Here is a 17,648-nt window from a genome sequence, read left to right on the forward strand (position 1 = left end):
AAACAGATGGCAGACACAAAACGGTGTCATTTGAAGAAATTGTAACAAAAGGGCAACATACCCAGGTGTGGGCAGAACACAGGGAAAACACAAGAGGTGGTTTTCTCCTCGGGCGACCGAATGTCCTGATTTGCTTGGGACTGAGGGGTTTCCCGGGACACAGGACGTGAGTGTAACACCTGGGACAGTCCCGGGGAAGCCAGGACTCGGTCACCTCATTCCTAGCCTATGCGTTCCTACCCCGAGGCCTGAAGGGACAAAGAAAAGGAGCAGTTACTGAAGCCCGGAATTGGGGGGTGGGGGTGGGGGTGGTGACAGGACAGGGGCCGTGGCCAAGGGACGCTGCCTGCCCACAGCAACGCTGAAGGAAGAAGCCAAGGGCCTCCATCTCCCTTCAGGGTCCCCACTTATGAGCCAAGCCCACCTGGAGGCCGGAGGGCACAGAAGCCCGTGGATGAAGGCCATACAGCCAGGTCCTGGGCACAGGGAAGGGTGGACAAGAACAGAATGTTAATCCTGGGATGGCCAGGGGGCCAGACCCCACCTCTCAGAAGGCTCCCTAGGGGGCCAGGTGGGGACTCAGAGCTCCCAATCCTCGTCCAACAGGGAGAGGACCCTCCTCCTGCTTTGGGATGGGAACACTGGATGGAACAACCAGATTCAAGCTCCGTGAAGCCACCCATCAATGGGCTTAGTTCTCGGCAGGGGTCCAAGGAAGAAGCCCCCTCCCCTGGCAGCAGGGTCGCCACCAACGGTGTGGGCGAGGCTCAGACGACACAGTGAGCTCCCTCAGAAGAAGAGGGCCTTCCCGGGCTCTGTCTAAACGGGGCGCTCTGTCACCGCAGACCCAAGTGGGGGGATCAAAGGTGAAAGCCGAGGGGGGTGGGTAGGGGTATGATATATACACAGGTGCGCCTCATGGAAGGGCCGTCAGTGGGCCCCCTACTGGCAGGCTCGGGCCGGACACCACCATTCAAGGCCCTGTGCGTGTGTCAGGGGCAATATCGTTGAGAAAATAAAAGCGACTTCCAATTCTGTTTTTAAATCATATTTTCCAAGATCAAAATCTTATTTCCCAAGTACTGCTGCTGAAAGCTGAGGCGAAAACCACCAGTAATGTCTTAATCTTCCCAACTGCCAGTTTCTACCTTGCCCAAGTCGGGGACACGGTGACTGGGGTTGAGTCCAGGACTGTGGTCCATTCCAGGTCCCCGTGCCCAAGGTCACAAGCACACCCTGGAGGTTCTCCCAACAGCTCCGAGGTCGCCAGACAGGGCCAGGGTTTCCAGCAAAACGTGAGACCCTTTTCTGTCCCTGCGACGCCTGGGGCCTCTATACATCAAGCAACCATATTCAGCCAGAAGCCTGTACTGACATCGGGTATTGCCGGATGAGACGCCTGCCTTCGAGAAGTTCACAGTCGAGCAGAAGCGGGAACGCAGTGGGCAGAGCAGCAGCCAGGACTGAGCTGGTGGTCATAATGCAGGAGCATTGACTGAGCACTGGCTCCGAGCCTGACACCACTAAGCACTTTCCATGTATGCATCATCTCCTTTATTATTCGGATAACCCTGGGAGGTGGCCGCGATTATCCCCAGCTTACAGATGAGAAAACTGAGAGCTGGATCACACCACTGCTTACATGGTCTAATATGAAGTGTCTGAATCCACAAACTCGGGCCAGAGCTCGAAACCACTTTGCCCCCCACCACCCATTAGGGAAGGGCTGACCTGGGAAGGCAGGGTCTTTGGCGCCTCTACCTCCACCTTGGGTTTCAAAGTGGGGGCAGCATGTTTGCAGCCCCCCAATCCGCGGCACACACCCCTTCAAGCAAGGCCGCGGTGAATGCGAGCAGGGCCTGCCCGACACGAGACTGCCCAGCCGGGCCGAGCAGGGGCTGAGATCCACCGGCACTCGGCTGTCCCGGCCCAGAGGCGCCCTGCTGACCACTGGGGCATGAGAAGAACCCCAGACCGCTGCCCTCTGCAACAGTCTCTGGCCTGAGACCCTCGCACCTTCACTGCACCTGCTGGCAGGACCCACACATACTCCAGAAGCTTCCTCTTTGTAACTTTCCTGGTGGTATGATTCACTTAGCTCCAAAAAGCCGAGGGACCCAAAGCACAGCCTCGGGTGGGGCTTGACTCAAGCAGAGGAAGGCCTTTATGGAAGAGCCACGTGGCCAGCTCGCCCACCACGGCCCACCCCCTTTCCTCGCTGCACCCATCCCCCCAAGAACACTCAAACAGGATTCGAGAAGCAGGTTTCAAAGTCATTTTCCTCACACCAAAACTTCCTAATGCTAATTTCCTCTCTTTCTTCTTTTTTATCGGCGTGAAGCAATTCCCCTTCCAACCACCCAGATCTCTGAAGTCCTGAGTCATCAGGACAACAGGGGAGCCGACAGGAGGGATCAAAGGTGTGGGAAGCTCGCTAATGCCCGGCCGGCAGGATTTCCTTCCAGGGTCCCTGCCGGCTCTCGGCTCGCGCCACGCACGGAGGGATCTGGGCTCCTGCAGCCCCACGCGGTTCTTGGTTCCCACCTCTGTGCCAGGTTCCAAAGAGGCAAGGTGACTGCAGACGGGAGCACAGGCTCCCAGCTCTGCCACGGGCCAGCCCACAGCCGGGGCCGCTCATCAAACGGGACCTCTCGGGGTATGTGGGACATCAGCCAAGTCACCACAGGGGTTCTCAAGCCGTGATGTGCCCCCCAGGGGACCCGTGGCAACATCTGCAGGCATTTGGGGCTGTTGCACTGTGGGGAGCGGAGGACTGGCATCTAGTGGGCCGAGGCCAGGGATGCTCGACATCCACAAAGCCCAGGACGGTCCCCACCACCAAGTAAGATCTGGGGCCCAAGATCCATAGGGCCAAAGGGGACACACTTTGAGATCATGCATGAAACTGGCTTAGCTCTTATGAATAAGACCTCGCCCTGCTCGCTGTGCACACACGGTCATGTGTGTCACACGTACTCATCCGGGAAGAAAGCAGAGATGGCTCTACCCCAAAGTGTTCATCTGGGTGATTTCTGGGTGGTGGGATCATGGGAGAATCTTTTCCTTCTTTATTTTTTTAAGATCATCATCATCCCTGGGTGATTATTTTTGTTTTATTTTACAAGTACGGAGGCGAATAGCTGGTAGAGAAGACAGACGGGCAGAGAGGCGATCGCCACCCAGCTGGAGCTCGCAGGGAGCGAGCCCTCACTCCAACTGGGGGTCAGGGAAGGCTCCGGGGGCCAGCAGCACTCCCCACGGCAGAGGGGAGAGGGGCCGAGCCAGAGCCCCGAGGGCTGGGGGGAGCCCAGCCACGCTCTGAGATGGGCTCCAGAACCTAGGCTCGCCTGCACCAAGCCATCACGGCCGGCTCTCAGGGACAGGCCGTCTCAGGCGAGGAAACGGGCTCCGAGAGGTTGAGTTCGCGATCCCCACACCAAGCAGGGGCAGTTGAGAAGCAAACCTCCACCACGGCTCTCCCAGAGACGCGTCTGCAGGAAGACGGCCGAACCACCCCCGGTGAGACACTGGACTCTGTCCCACCCTCCCGCCTTCTGCACGGCCCCCCTGCTCGGCAGGGAGCCAGCCCTGGCCACCCCGGGTCTTCCTGGGCCGGCCTCACAGCCACATGCAGTTTATTCTCTGGAGCCAGACGGCCTGGGTGCAAATCCCAGCTCCACCACTACTAGCTGGGTGATAGTGACCTCATCTCTCTGGGCCCCAGTCTGATCATCTGTAAAACAGGAACCGTGACAGCAATACCTCAGAGGTGCATCGTGAGGTTTAAACAAGCTCATCTACGTACGACCCAGCAGTTTCACTCCTGGGTACGTATTCGGAAAAAAAGAGAACACTAATTCGAAAAGATACACGCACCCCAATGCTCGCAGTAGCATTATTTACAATAGCCAAGATATGGAAGCAACCCAAGTGTCCATCAACAGACGAATGGATAAAGAAGGTGTTGTATACATATACAATGGAATACTACTCGGCCATAAAAAAGAATGGGGCTTCCCTGGTGGCGCAGTGGTTGAGAGTCTGCCTGCCGATGCAGGAGACACGGGTTCGTGCCCCGGTCCAGGAAGATCCCACATGCTGTGGAGCGGCTGGGCCCGTGAGCCATGGCCGCTGAGCCTGCGCGTCCGGAGCCTGTGCTCCGCAATGGGAGAGGCCACGGCAGTGAGAGGCCCGCGTACCGCAAAAAAAATAAAATAAAATAAAAAAAGAATGAAATTCTGGCATTTGCAGGAATGTGAATGGACATAAATCAGAGAAATATAAATACTGTAGATGTCACTTTCGTGTGGAATCTGAAAAATAACACGAATGGATACAGCAAAACAGAAATAGACTCACAGACACAGAAAACAAACAAGTGGTTACCAGTGGGGGGTGGGGGCAAGACAGGAGTATGGGATTAAGAGATACAAACTATAGATAAGCAACAAGGACATATTGTCCAGCACAGGGAATTATAGGCATTATTTTGTCATAACTTTTAAGGCAGTGTAAACTGTAAAAATACTGGATCACTATGCTGTGTACCTGACACTAATATAATATTGTTAAGTCAACTAGACTGCAATAAAAGAAGAGTGCTCATCCACGTGTAGGCTCAGAACAGTAGACGCTGTGCGAGCGCTAGCTGTAGTTCTCACTGCCTTGCTGGTGACTGTTCCTCGCTGCCCAGGCCCCCCTGCTCGAAGCCACCAAGGAGGCACCGTGCTCTGTGCAGGAGGCCTCTGGCTCTGGAGCCAGGTAGTCTGGGTTGCAGTCATGTAACCTGAAACTCACAGGGCCTTAGTTTCCCCAAGTGTAAACAGGAGCCTCGGGGGCTGGGTTAAATGCACAGATACACACACCCAAGGGGCTCGGGGGGCCTGGAGGAAATGATCGCTACCGCCCCACAGTCACCTCCACCCCGTCCTGGTCTGTGTGACCCCGCAGGCTGACCCTGCTTGGACCCTCAAGCCCAGTAGCCACCAGGCTGCTGGGACGGGTCAAGCTCTTTCACCTTCCCACCGTCAAGGCAAGCGTCGGCCACAGGGTCGTGAAACGCGACCCAACAGGAGCAACAGGCAGACGTCAGAGTCACTGTTCCTCTTTCCAGAGGGGCAGCCCTGCGCCCACTGCCCCATAGCCCCCAGGCCCGAGAGCCCACTAAGGGCACCAGTAGGGCCCCACAGCTGCCCTGCCTCGGCCCCATGGTGCCACCTTCCCAAGCCCCACGGCTGGGTGGGGCCTTCCCACCTGGCCTCCAGGAAGGAAGCTTCCAGAAGGGGAGCCCTGGGAGCCAAAGCCCAGAGCGGAGGTCTCAGGCCCGGGATCTGGAAAGCACCAGAGGCCTCTGGTGGCAGCGGCCTCACGGGCCCGGCAGTGGGCCAGGAACCGCGGGCCTGTGTCCACCCCGAGGCCAGCTCTGCAGGGCAACTCGAGGGCCCACTGCACGCACTGTCCTTCACTGGAGGTGAAAGAGACACGCAGGGTTCCAGGGACGCAGAGGGCGTGGCTCTCCCCTCTCCCCTTCCAGCAGGAGGGACCACGCAACTGAGCCTGTGTGGCAGCTCCTTCCTTCCTTCCTTCACTCATTCATCCACTCATCTGGCCAAAGAGCGCCTGCTGAGAGACACAGCCTCAGGGTCCCCATCTGTAAAATGCAGGGAGCGACAGCAACTTGTTGGGCTGCTATGGAGGCCACCGGTGTGACCTCCCAGCCCAGCTCCTAGCAAACAAACTCTCGTGAGTGGCCACGAGACCACTGCTGCGGTGGTCACTACTGTGACTAACGCCTGGCCTGGTGGCTCACATCCCTGCACTCCTGAAGCTTCCATTCAGGGGCATCCTGGGCTCCCAGCTGGCGGCCCGCTCCCCGTCCCTCTGCGTCATGATCAGGGCCCTCCAGGCTCGCACGTGAATCCCACACTGACCTCCAGGGCCCCTCTGGGAAGTGACCCTGCCTCCATCTTCCTCCCTACCTGCTCTCACGGTGCCAACCACGGCTGCGGCCCGTCTGCCCATTCCCAGCCCTGGCCCCCAGCCCCTTCTCTGCCAGTCCCCAACCCTACCTCTGTCTGTCCAGATGCGTCTCTCCTACGAAGTCCTTCCTGAAACCACCTGGCCCCTCCAGACAGCAGGACAAGGCACAAATCTCTCTGAGGATGTGTGCTCCTATGGTGTATCCTAATTTGAAGTGTCCCCCAATTTAACTGTGAGCCTTTGGGGAACAAAGGGTCGTCGACTTTGTAAGCGTGGCACCAGGGAACACTCACCTTGTCGGCCCAGTGCCTGGAGACACTCACTCCACAAGTGCAGTACCTGGGAAACTCCCTTTGCACACACAGCATCTGGTACTCAATTCACAAACTTGGTACCTGGCGCTTACCCTTTACAAATACTTGGCATTCACTTTCCAACACCAGTTCCCTGAACTCACTTGACAAATTCACAAAGGGATGTCTGCCAAACATCGGCAAACACTAAACTGATAAGCCCACTGATTCCCCACTAAGACGTTTCGGCAAGAGGCTGAAATCATTTTACGTATATCCAACAGATGCACATATATTCACGGACACACACACTCAGGCGTGGCGGCAGACCTGCCTTTGCCTCTCAACTCCACTTCTTCCCAGTTCTCCTTGTCTGAGTCTCCGCTGCAGCATCTATAAAATGGGAAGGGTAATAGCTGCCCCGTAGGATTGTCTGGAAAATTAAAAGAGCACAGTGCCTGGCACTCAGCAGGGAGACAATAAGTGTCGCTGTGATCACGAGTGCATTGCTCCATCCCTTGCAACAGGTTCACTGAGATGTTTTATTCCCCACCAGAGAGCAGACTGCAAACTTTCCTGACCTGCCGCCAAGCTCAAACCCAGGAGCCAGAAGAGACCACGCCATCTGAATTTCCTTTCCAGGGAAGCAGCTCTGCTGCTGGTACCCTGGAGACCTCCAGACCACTGCAGGGTCCCAACGGTCCTGGGGTGGGTGTCGCCTCATTCCATGGTCTCCTGTCTCCTGGACACAGCTAACCCCGCTCCCTAGCCTCCCCTGCACTCGGGGGTAGCCATGGGACTGAGCCGTGGCCAATGGAGCGGCCAGACCCACAGACCGAACCTCCGCCTGGTGCTCACTCCTTCTCCCCAGCCCCGACTCCACGAGGCCCTGAAGGGACCGGGACACGAGGCACATGCAAACTGTGCTGTGTGAAGCCCCCCAGGTTTGGGGGCTGGCTGTTGCAGCAGTCAGCCCACCCTGACTGTGGCCTGGCCCCATCCACTGGGACGGCTCCACCACCGGCTGGGCCTCACACAAGCACGCGCGGCGATGCAGATTCACCTGGGCTGGACAGTGAGCCAGACGAGGAGGCAGTCTGGGCTTTCCCAGGCTGTGTGCGCCTATTTGCAGCTTCTCTGGGCCTCGAAGAGCTTGGGACTGGCCCAGGACACCAGGAAACGTTCCAGTGCTATCACCTCTCTCCTGATGACCCCAGCCCCAGGGAAGCCTCCGCTGCCCCGCCCCGCGGAGTCCTGCCCACCCACCCGGGGACTGGAGAATCCAGCCCTTCAGCTTCCCTGCAGAGTGAGTTTACTCAGCCTCATCTGTTTATACACTCCCGATCTGATACCAGCTAGAAAGCAGGAGAACCCATGACAAAGGAAGGCAGTGAAGGTGCTAGGGGTGCGGGGAGTCCTGGGTGTGAATCCCAGCCCGGCTGCTGAGTCATGTGGAAGGGTCTTTGGGCAACACGCTGGCGCTCAGCGCTTCCCCCCCTCAGCGCTTCCCCATCGGAAAAAAGCCTGAGGCGAATTCAGTGATTAGGGTGTTCTAGGTCCTAGAACCTTTGTAACACAGTGTGGACAAAGGGAGCTGGTTTTGGTAATTTAAGAGTCTCTTAAAGCACTGCTATTCTTTGCTATGGGAGGGAGCGGGTTAAATAAAACACACACACACACCCCAGAAGTGCTAGAAACTAAGGAAGCTCCATGGGGCAGGGAGCTGCCTATACGCCCAGCACCTAGCACATTCTGAGTGCTCATAAATATTTTTTAATAGATGATAACAGCTCCTGGAAGGCAGGGGTGATGACAACCGTAGAGCATTCACTAAGCATTTACTAAGATCCGGGCACTTCTCTAAATCCGGTCCAGCCTCAGGGCCTTTGCACTTGCCATCCTCTCCGCCAAGAATGCTCCCCCACTAGATACCATCTCCTTTCCTGAACACCATGTGCAGAGTAGCAAGGCTCCTGGTCCCCAAGCCCCCGCACACCCCACCCACCACTGCTTTGTTTCCTCCGGGGCCAGACAGATTTTATAATTACTTAGTCAGTGGTTTATTGTCTGTCACCTACGCCAGTCCAGGAGGGCAGGGACTGGTTTTCCTCAAAATGCCTACAAACAGTGATATTTATCTGTTGAATGAACTGCGTGCCTTACTCCACCTAATCCTGACATCATGCTAAAAGGAAGTCCCCAGAATGTGAATTTCACAGATAAGGAGGGAGGTTAGGTGACCTGCCCAAGGTCACCCACCAGCTAGGACGCTGCAAGGGCAGGATTCAAGCTTGCCTGTCTGACCCCTCTGCTGCGACTGGCTGTTCTCCTCCATCCACCTTCCTGACACCCCAGACACTGGTATGTGGCAGGTGTAAAGAAATGGCTACTGGACATTCAGCTTCAGCACAACAATCAACTTCAGCACCAAAACTATGTTCTCTGTGGTCCCCTTCGCCTCAACAGACATGAACACCTCCCCCATACACACACACACACACACACACACACACACACACACACACACACACCTCATCACCCTTTGTAGGGCTCTGCTGGTATCAGCTGAGCTTCCTTTCAACCTCACACGGCCTCCCTCAGTGGCCCGCTGAAGGCACTGGGTGCCTTGTCACCAGAGCCAGGAGCAGGGAAGAGACACTGTCACTTCCTCCTTTTCTCTACCATGGGGCCAGGCGGCCTGGCTTCCATCCTGGGGAGGCAGGAAGCCTGGGGACAAAAACGATGCTCTCAGGTGGAGCAGGAAACAGCCCTCCTGGCCATGCAGACCCTTGTCCTTGGGGGCAGAGGTCTGCAGGACTGGCTGGAGCCCCCCACCAGTTCCTGGTGGGGCTGGGGGGCCAGACCCTCAGGAGGCTCCCTAGCCAGTGACAGTGAGCCAGACCCAAGCATGACTCCAGACCGCAGTGACCCCAGGCGGCAGTGCCCTTCCCCCACTGAGGGAGGGTCAGCTAACCCTTGCAAAGCACTGTGGGACTAAATATTTTAACACTCGCCAAAGAAGTAGGCAAAAAACATTCAGATTATCAAAACACAAACAACTCCACTCAGTCAAAGTGGAAAGTGTCTTGTTGGAAACTGCAAAAGCCTGGGGCTAACCTAAATGTCCAGTGATAGGAGATGGTCTACCTACATTATTATGGCGCCCCTCTATGATGGAACACCGTGCAGCAGGGAAGAGCAGCTGTGCAGGCACAGATCTAGAATGACTGCCAAAACACACCGTCCAATGAACAATAACAGCACAGAACTGTGTGTAAATGCCCAGAATGCTCAGCAAGGATGCAGGGCTGGCCTGCGAGGAGGAGAACTAGGGGCCATGGGCCTGTGGAATAAGAGAGAAGCTTCATTTTCCCTTATATGCCTTGTTGTACCATCTGAATTTATTTGATGTGCGCGTTACTATTTCAATTTTCCAAAAAAAAAAAAAAACAACAGTTCTGTATTTTTTTAAAGAAACTAGACTGTGCCCCCTGAGAAATTTTTCTTAAACTGCTTTCAACAATTTCATTGCTCTCATACATACCAGATCCACTAAATATCCCTAACTTTCCCAAATGCACCGCTCATCTCAGGAGACTTTCCTCTAGAGACTGCCCATTTTTAAGTAGCAATAATCCCTTGCATTTGGGCAGAATTTCTTGAAGCACTCTCAGGGTAATTAGGAAAACACAAAGTGGAATACAGGCCCCTTGTCATACCCCTACTGTGTGCTGGCCATCCTGCTAGGTGCTAATCTGAGTGATCCCCAGTCCTTTCAGCAACCCTGTACATGAGGTAGGATTATCCCACCCTCTAGGAGGAAAAGCAAGCCCCGGCAAGGGAAAGCAACGTTCCAGAAGTCACACAGTCAGGAAGCTGTAACCTCAGAATCCAGACCCGGTGCAAGTGGCAGCAAACCCCGTTGTGTTGCCCCACAGTGGAGACGCCGTGAACCATTAGGCTGCCTTGCTTAATCTCACTTAATCCTTTAATCAAAGGCGTAACTTGACCATCTCGGATGTTCATTCCACCACAACACCAAGGGGATGCCATCCATGTGGGCCAAGCTGAGGCTGGCAGTGAGGCACCCTCAGAGAGCTTCGGTTTTTTAGGATGACATGGCCAGCAGGCTCCCCCTAAGCCTCACCGGACGTGGTGCCCCAGAAATGCCCTCTCCCACTGCCAGGTGAGTCAGCGGGCTCCCCGGTTGGCACAGAGGAGCGGGCAACACTATACACAGCCACCTGTGGCCCACGGAGCCCCAGCCAGCTCGGCAGCAAAGCCCAGCCATGAGCAGCGAGTGAGACACCTTCAACCTGGACTGGTACAACTTTGCCAGCGGCTAGAAAAGGCATCTCGGATTGCGCCAGGAGAATGGCAGCATCAAAACTACTCCCTCCTTAAAATGCACTTATTTATTACAGCCTGGGGAAGGCAGACCACGTGTGCCGTTTACAGAGAATTCAGATTTTTTTCCTCCGCTTCTGCCTCAGCCCCTCCCCTCCACCACCTCCAATCAGACAAGTAACCTGGGAAACAAATTCGATATACTCCAAAATCTTATGACAAATGGCACTGAAAGAAAAAAAAATTCTTTGTGTTTATTTATGCCACAAAGAAACATCACATAAATCAAAGGCGGGGAGGACGGGCACAAGGAGGACGTGTGAGTGACAAAGTGGAGAAATGAACACGCGTGTCCGTGTGCACACAGGCGGGTTCCCACGGGACTTCTGACTACTTGGGGGGACACAGATTTTAATTCCCAAGGGGAAGCCACCATCAGGATGAATGCAGCACTCGGACACCCAGTAGGTGCTTCGTAAGCCTAAGTCCAAGTTCAGAAGGTTGCCGCCCCCAAGCAAACACCAGACTAAAGAAACGGATGAGAACTGAGGGGACTCCTCTTTCCTTTTCCACAACAGAAAGCCCAGAGACGTTTCAATTGAAGCAGCAGAGTGGTGAAAATTTAAAAAGCAAGTCAAGGCTACTGTGCCTGTGCTCTGACCCCTGTTTGATCCGACTGGACCCTCCCCATTCTGAGATGCCACGTGCTACATGTTAAAAAAAATAAGGTAAAATAAAAGGTAAGCAGCTGATTCGTACTTCTTTGGCGCAGAGGAGACAAAGCACACGGACAAAGCCCTCTTCCAGAGGACAAGCATGCCTAGCAGGTGATCAAATTCAGCCCAGACACGAGAACGGCAAAATGGATTCTGAACCCACGGACCCAAACCTTCTTGGCTACAGCCGACACCATGGTTGGCAACCACAAAAAGCCCAGGGAGGCCCGGGGACTGGGAAGTCTGGACGCGAAAGGGGAATGAGGAACGGCGGCGTCCAGGCCACAGCCTGGGCAGATGCGCCCTTCCGCTGGCAAGGTGAGGCCGTGTGTACCCCAGGGAGGGGCGGACACCTCCCAGTCCCCCCTCACGGCAGCCGGGTCACTGGCGCCTTTGTGTTTCCTCCTTTGTTTATGAGTCTTCTGGATCCAAAGTCTCCAGCACAGAGTGCATCAGGCCCGGCGCTGTCACAGGCCATGTCAGGCACTGTTGACTCTGCAAGGATTTAATCAGTAACCGGCCCAGCAGATAGGCGCAGGGGCAAGCTCCAACCTGACCCAAGAGAAGGCAAAGTTTACAGCCAGGCCAGGGAGTGAGGCCGCTGGCCCCGCGGGGCCCCAGGCTGAGCCCGTCTCCCCAGCAGGGAATGCAGAGAGGTCCGTCCACCTGGGGGGTGTACCCAGCTGGAGCCACCTGCCAGGTGGGACTGAGAGCCCCCGGTCGCCTCCACCCAGGCCTGATGCAGCTGTGGTCCTGGAAGCCTGGGCTGTAGCTCTGACTACCATCCAACTGACTGGATCAGTGCAGACAGACCCTGAAGACGGTTTGGGCAAAGGGTGTATTTGGTTTGTTTATGGGTTTGAATCCAGATCAATCACTCTGAGTCTTGTGCCTGAAGCCCACACAATTAACCAGATAATTACCAGATGGTTCTGAGGTGGGCTGTGTAGAGGGCTTAACTAAAGGATGACGTACACTTTACAGAAGGCTATGACCAATACAAAACACCTGATACACCCGTGGCTCGAGGCTGGGCCACATGGGGCTTTCCGTTGTAGTGAACTGCACTCAAATTCACCTTTGTTTCGTTTGGGCTCACATTTCTCAATTGAGTGCTTGGGCCGCGCTATAAAATGCAGACAGATTACATAATGCCCGGGCTTCAGGGAAACCCCTCAGGGGGCTGCTTTGCTTCCCGGGGGGCCTGGACACACCAACAACCAGGTGTCTCAGGAAGGGACAAGGTCCCCGGTGGTGGTGCCATGCACACCCCTGCCCTGGAGGCCACGGCCTCAGCAGCCCCCCTCCACGCTCACAGGCCTGGCAGGGAGGGCCGTGCACCCCACCGGAGCCCACCAAGGCCACATGTAAGGACACTCCCTGCCCTGCCCGTGGGGCTCGCCGGCGACAGGCAGAGAAAGGGGACAGCCCATTGGACACTCGCGCGTAGTTCCTCCCTCCTCGCTCCCCAACGCCACAGCAAGGCTCTGCTGAGACAAATCTCGTGCCACGGATGGTCCTCGGCCCCCAGTCCAGAAAATCACGGCTCCTCTCCAGAGAGGCCCAAGAAGACGAAGGTGCCACCCACCACGGCTGGGGAAGGTGGTGCCGGGGCCCCTGGCTGCTTGAGAAGCCAGCGCAGGGCTCCAGGCTCCCTTCCTCCCCACTCTCTCTCTCAAATAGACACCTCTTGAGCAATCAGAGGTAAACTGGGGGAGGGGGAGGGGCACCTTGAGCCTCCAAAGCTGGCTTCCCCCAGCCGTGGGCAGCACAGCACAGCTCCTGGCTTCTCCCGGGGGAGCACGGGAGCTCGGCCTGTCCTTCCCACGAAGGGTCACTGTGCCTCCCAGCCATCTTCTCCTCCCCAACTCCCCTTCACTTTAAGGGGTGACAGAAAGAAAAATAAAGCTCCCCCAGCCCCGGCCAGGGGAAATTTCTGAAGCCAGATTTGGAGGCTGCTGATCCCAGGCAGGGAACTACTGAGGACACCGGTTCCTCCCTGAATCTGAAACACTGCGCGCTGGCGAATTTTCTGAGGGTCTCCCTCCATCAAATGAAAAGCCAAATGCCGAGGCCTGTGGCTCGGGACAGGTTTGAGAACGTGCACGAGCCTGAGACTGGGACTGGACCGCTTCTCGGCAACCAGGGATCCTCCCCGAGAAAGCAGCCTTTGCAGATTGCACCAATGTGCCCACAGGAAAGAAAAAATAGGTGTTCTGAGTACGTCGGACCCAAAATTCAGAATAAAAGTCCTCGTGTGCTTCAGTGCCCTGGGAAGTGGGGACGGGGGCAGCTGTTTCAGGGAGTATGGTTCCTTCTGCTAACTTTCCCCCTCCCCATTCCCTGGAGCATGTGTCACGGCCTGTGACACACTGCCAAGGGAACATGGATGCCGGGGAAATGTCTGCACATGCTACACGTTTGTGACACGCTATGTAAGCGACACCCTATTTCCCGGCTGGGTTTTCTTGGCACAGGTGTGGGCAGGCGTTAGATTCAGCGCCCCCGCCCCGACCACCGTGCTTAGTAAACCGGATCACGGTTGCCCCAGAGGGGAGCGTGCATTCTGGGGAAGACCTGCCACCTCTGCATAGAGGACGGGACCCCCTCACAGCAAGGCTCGGGCCCAAGCAGAGCTGGTGCTTTCAACTGTCCTCCTTTCAAAACACAAAGCATCCTGTTCCGGCTCCTGCCCGCCACCCTCCCCCGCTGCGACCCCACCACAGCCCTCTCTCTCCACCTTGCAGATTTGATTTCAGAAACAGATCGATGACTTCTCTCCCTCTCATGAGGGCGACCCAGTCCCAGCCATGTATTTTAAAACAGTAACAATAACATAATAAAACCTCCAGCAACAAAACACACGTATACAATACTGCACAGACAATGCAAGACCAGAACCCCACAGGCCAGCTTCCGCACTAGAACTTGACCGCCCCCCGTGGGGAGGAGATAGCCCAGGACCCCTGCCCCCTCTCCCTCCCCCTCCCCCTCCACTTCCACCCTCCCAGTGTGCCAGTGAAATTTTTTCAGAAAGGGAAGCACCCAGTTTTGCCTGCCAGGCCGGGCAGGAAAAAGACGGGTAGAGAGCAAAGAGAGGAACTGGCTTCTGGAAATTCTTTGGGTTTTGGGGTTTTGAGGTTGTTGGGTTTTTTGGGTTTTTTTTTTCTGGTTGTTTTGTTTTCCCATCCGCCGCAGATCCAGATGTGCTTTCCGAAAGGGAACCCCACCACCATCAGGGCCCAGCCTCGGGGGTCTATCCCAAGGTCCCATCCGTAATTAACACAAGCGCTGGGCCCGGAGGTACCCAAATGCTCAGTCCGGGGTGGGCCAGATCCTCTCCATATAATTCTAAGGGTCTCCCCGAGCCTGCCGGCAGGGCAGAGCTTCGAATTCCACAATTCAGTCCGGAGCCCAGGCCAGGAGGGGGGCGCCCGGTTCTTCCCGCCCCCCGGCGCCCTGCAGGCCCCGGGCTCCAGGTGCAGCGGCAGGCAGGAGGCAGCCGGTGGGAGGGGGCGCCTCCCGGGCCCCGAGGGGAGGCGCGGGGGTGCAGGCGCGCCGCCGCGCAGAGCGACTCACCGTGGCGGACGCCAGGCTGTTGTCGGCCAGCGTTAGGTGGTGCGGCTCCCAGCGCCTCAGGAATTTCGAGGTGAGGATCTTGCTGAGAAAGGTCCGCGGGTGCCGGATGACACAGACCTGGATGTCGCCCTCCTGCAGCAGTTTGTACCTCATCCCGTTGCACAGCAGAAGGGCCCGGCGGCAGGGCACGGCGCCCATCTTCGTGCCCTCGGGGGCCGGCACGTCACCCCCCAGCAGCGGCTTGGTCTCCTCGATCTGCCGGGAATCGCCGCCGCCCGAGGTGCTGGTCAGATCCATGGCCGGCCGGCCGGGCCGGGGAGGGGGCCGGGGGCGGGGAGAGGGGCTGTCCCGGCTGCCCGGGCGGCGGGGCCCCCGGTCGGCGTCCCGCACCCCCCCCACCCCCCAGGAAGGTGGGGGGGTGTGGGGCTGGGGGCGCCCCGCAGGGGAGGGGCCCGGGCGGGCGGGCGGGCGGGCGGCCGGCGCTCGGTCCTTCCTGCGGGGCTCCGGCTTCCTCCTAGCTCGTCGGATGCATGCTCGCGGCGGCCGGACCGGCTCGGCGGAGGGGCGGGCGGGCGGGGACGCGGGGCAGAGCCTGCGGGGGGGCCGGGGGCCCGGCGGCGGCGGCAGCGAGCGGGGGCCGCGCGGGCGGGCGTGTCTCGGCCCCGCCGCCCGCTCGTGTGTACAGTACGTGTGTCTGGGCGGCCGTCCGCGGGCGAGTGTGCGGCGGGGGCCGCGGGGGCCGGCTCAGTTGAGAGATTGCAGAAGCCGCTCGGCGCCCGCGCGATTGGTCCCCGCGGGGTCATGTGCCCGCCCCTCTGACGTCAATGGCGGCAACGGCGGCTGCCGCCGCGGCTTCGGCCTCTCGCAGGCGGAGTCCGCCGCCGGGCGGGGACGCGAGGGGCCGAGGCGCGGCTCGACGGGAGGGGGCGGCCCCCGGGGAGGGGGCTGGGGCGGGCGAGCCCTGGCAGGCCCGGGCCCGCCCCGCCCGGAACCTGGGGAGTGGGCGGGGGCCGCGGGGGCGGGGCGCGTGACGTCACGCCGAGCCGCGCCCCCGCCGGTGCCCAGGCCGGTGCTGAGCCGCGCGGCCCGCCGGCCCGACGGATCTGAGAACGCGCCGCGGACCCCGTAGCCCACCCTTACCCCCGCGGCCAGCCGGGATCCGAAATGTCAGCGCCCCGAAACCTGTCCACGAGGATGGCGGAGGTGCGGCCAGGTGCAAACCTGAGGGACCGGGGCCGGGCTGGGCTGGGCTGGGCCGAAGGTGTGGGGGACAGGACCGCAGGCAGGACCTGTGACACCCCCGGAACCCCAGCTCAAGCTGCCCACCTGGCTGGCCAGATGGCGCCAGGAGACAGAGATATTTCCTCGAATTGAACATGTCCCGTCAGTTATCCGGGGAACTGCCCTGGCTCAGCCTGCAGAACTCTGCAGGCCTCCTGGTCATTTACAGATGTCTGCCCGCCCGTGGCCCTTGGGGTCCTCAAGCCTCCGGGGGGGAGGGGACGGGCTCCCCAGCCCCCCTCCTTCCTTCTGCCCCTGGAGTCTGATTAGCTCCTAATAGGAACCTAGACAACAAAATCCCTCCCCAGCGTTACCGGCGCCCCCCTCCTCTGCCTGCACCCCAGCAGCTCCAGCTTCTTTACCTCTCCCCTCAGGCCGGGACCGGGTCATTCATCTCTGCATCCCCAGGTCCTGCGCAGAGCTGTGAGAGAATCATATTGGAAGCCCCTTTGGGGAATGAGCTATGGTGTCACTCGGGAACGCCAGCTGTGCAACAAAAAACGTTCCCTTTCTGCCACCAGGAGTGGCACCTAAAGCCACGCAGCAAATGCTCTGCTCTGGGGTGGGGCTTTCTCACATCCACGCACTTCTGCAGTTAATACGATTAAAACCCCCAGATCTGTGCCTTTTTTGTTAAGTGAAGGTGTCTCTGTAGTGAACACACAAGTGTGCGAGCATGCGTTGAATTGCATCATGAGTGATGAAGTTTGTCCACGGCAGCCCTACAGTGGGGACTGCCCCCTTCCCCTCTCTCCCAGGAACAGACAAGATGAGGGCTCCCCAAAACACTCTCACCTGAGCCTGGCCAGGGCTGGGGCCAGGGTGGAAGGCAGGGCCCCCGCATGTGTCCCTCACCAGAGAAGACGCATCTCCAGCCTGCCCAGGAGACGGGCAGAGCTGTCCTCTCCTCGTGAGCCCTGGGGAGGCACAGTTAGGCGGGAAAATGGGGAATTCACTGACTCCCCACAGCCTGCTGGCAAATTCTGTTCTTGAAGTTCTGAACATCAACAGCCTTGAGAAAACCATCAAACAAGGAGGAGTCAGGCAAGCCAGAGACCCCACCCGGTGACACAGACGTGGATGCCGGAGGTGGGGATGGCAGATGGTTGTGACCAAGACGCCCAGGCCATGCCGCCAAGGGGGTTAGGTCTGTTGTCCGAACCCTGATTGAGCTCCTGCTGTTTGCCGGTTGCAGGAAGTAATTCCCAGCGTCCTAAGCACGCACACAACTTTTCCTTCTCACAGCAACCCATGACACAGGGTTGACCCATCAGCATCCCCTCCTGCAGGTGAGGATACAGAGAGACTGCCAGGCTCACTTAGCTAGCCAGGACTGGGCCCAGGTGTGGAGCTCAGGGTCTAAGACCATGTAAAGACAATGACCACACTGTGCTTGGGGCTACAGGAAGGGGGAGGGGGGAATCTAACCCAGCCGGGCTGTGGCACTGGGGAC

The 17,648-nt window shown here is 58.0% G+C and overlaps 1 protein-coding gene and 1 long non-coding RNA gene across 2 annotated transcripts in view; one reads left to right on the plus strand and one right to left on the minus strand.

The window, feature by feature from the left end:
• The window catches only part of CMIP (c-Maf inducing protein), a gene marked incomplete at both ends in the record, with an annotated part of 234,965 nt that extends 219,754 nt beyond the window's left edge, over positions 1-15,211 (minus strand). The window contains one exon of the mRNA XM_079722952.1: positions 14,915-15,211. Within this exon, the coding sequence (XP_079579078.1) occupies positions 14,915-15,211 (297 nt within the window). The remainder of the gene's footprint in view (positions 1-14,914) is intronic.
• Positions 15,212-15,952: 741 nt separating this feature from the next.
• Positions 15,953-16,819, plus strand: LOC307065933. Its single transcript, XR_013811353.1, has 2 exons — positions 15,953-16,117; positions 16,570-16,819. It is a non-coding gene; the product is annotated as an uncharacterized lncRNA (long non-coding RNA).
• Positions 16,820-17,648: the final 829 nt, after the last annotated feature.

This window comes from Hyperoodon ampullatus, assembly GCF_949752795.1.
Source record: "Hyperoodon ampullatus genome assembly, chromosome: 18".
Classification (NCBI taxonomy): Eukaryota; Metazoa; Chordata; class Mammalia; order Artiodactyla; family Ziphiidae; genus Hyperoodon; species Hyperoodon ampullatus.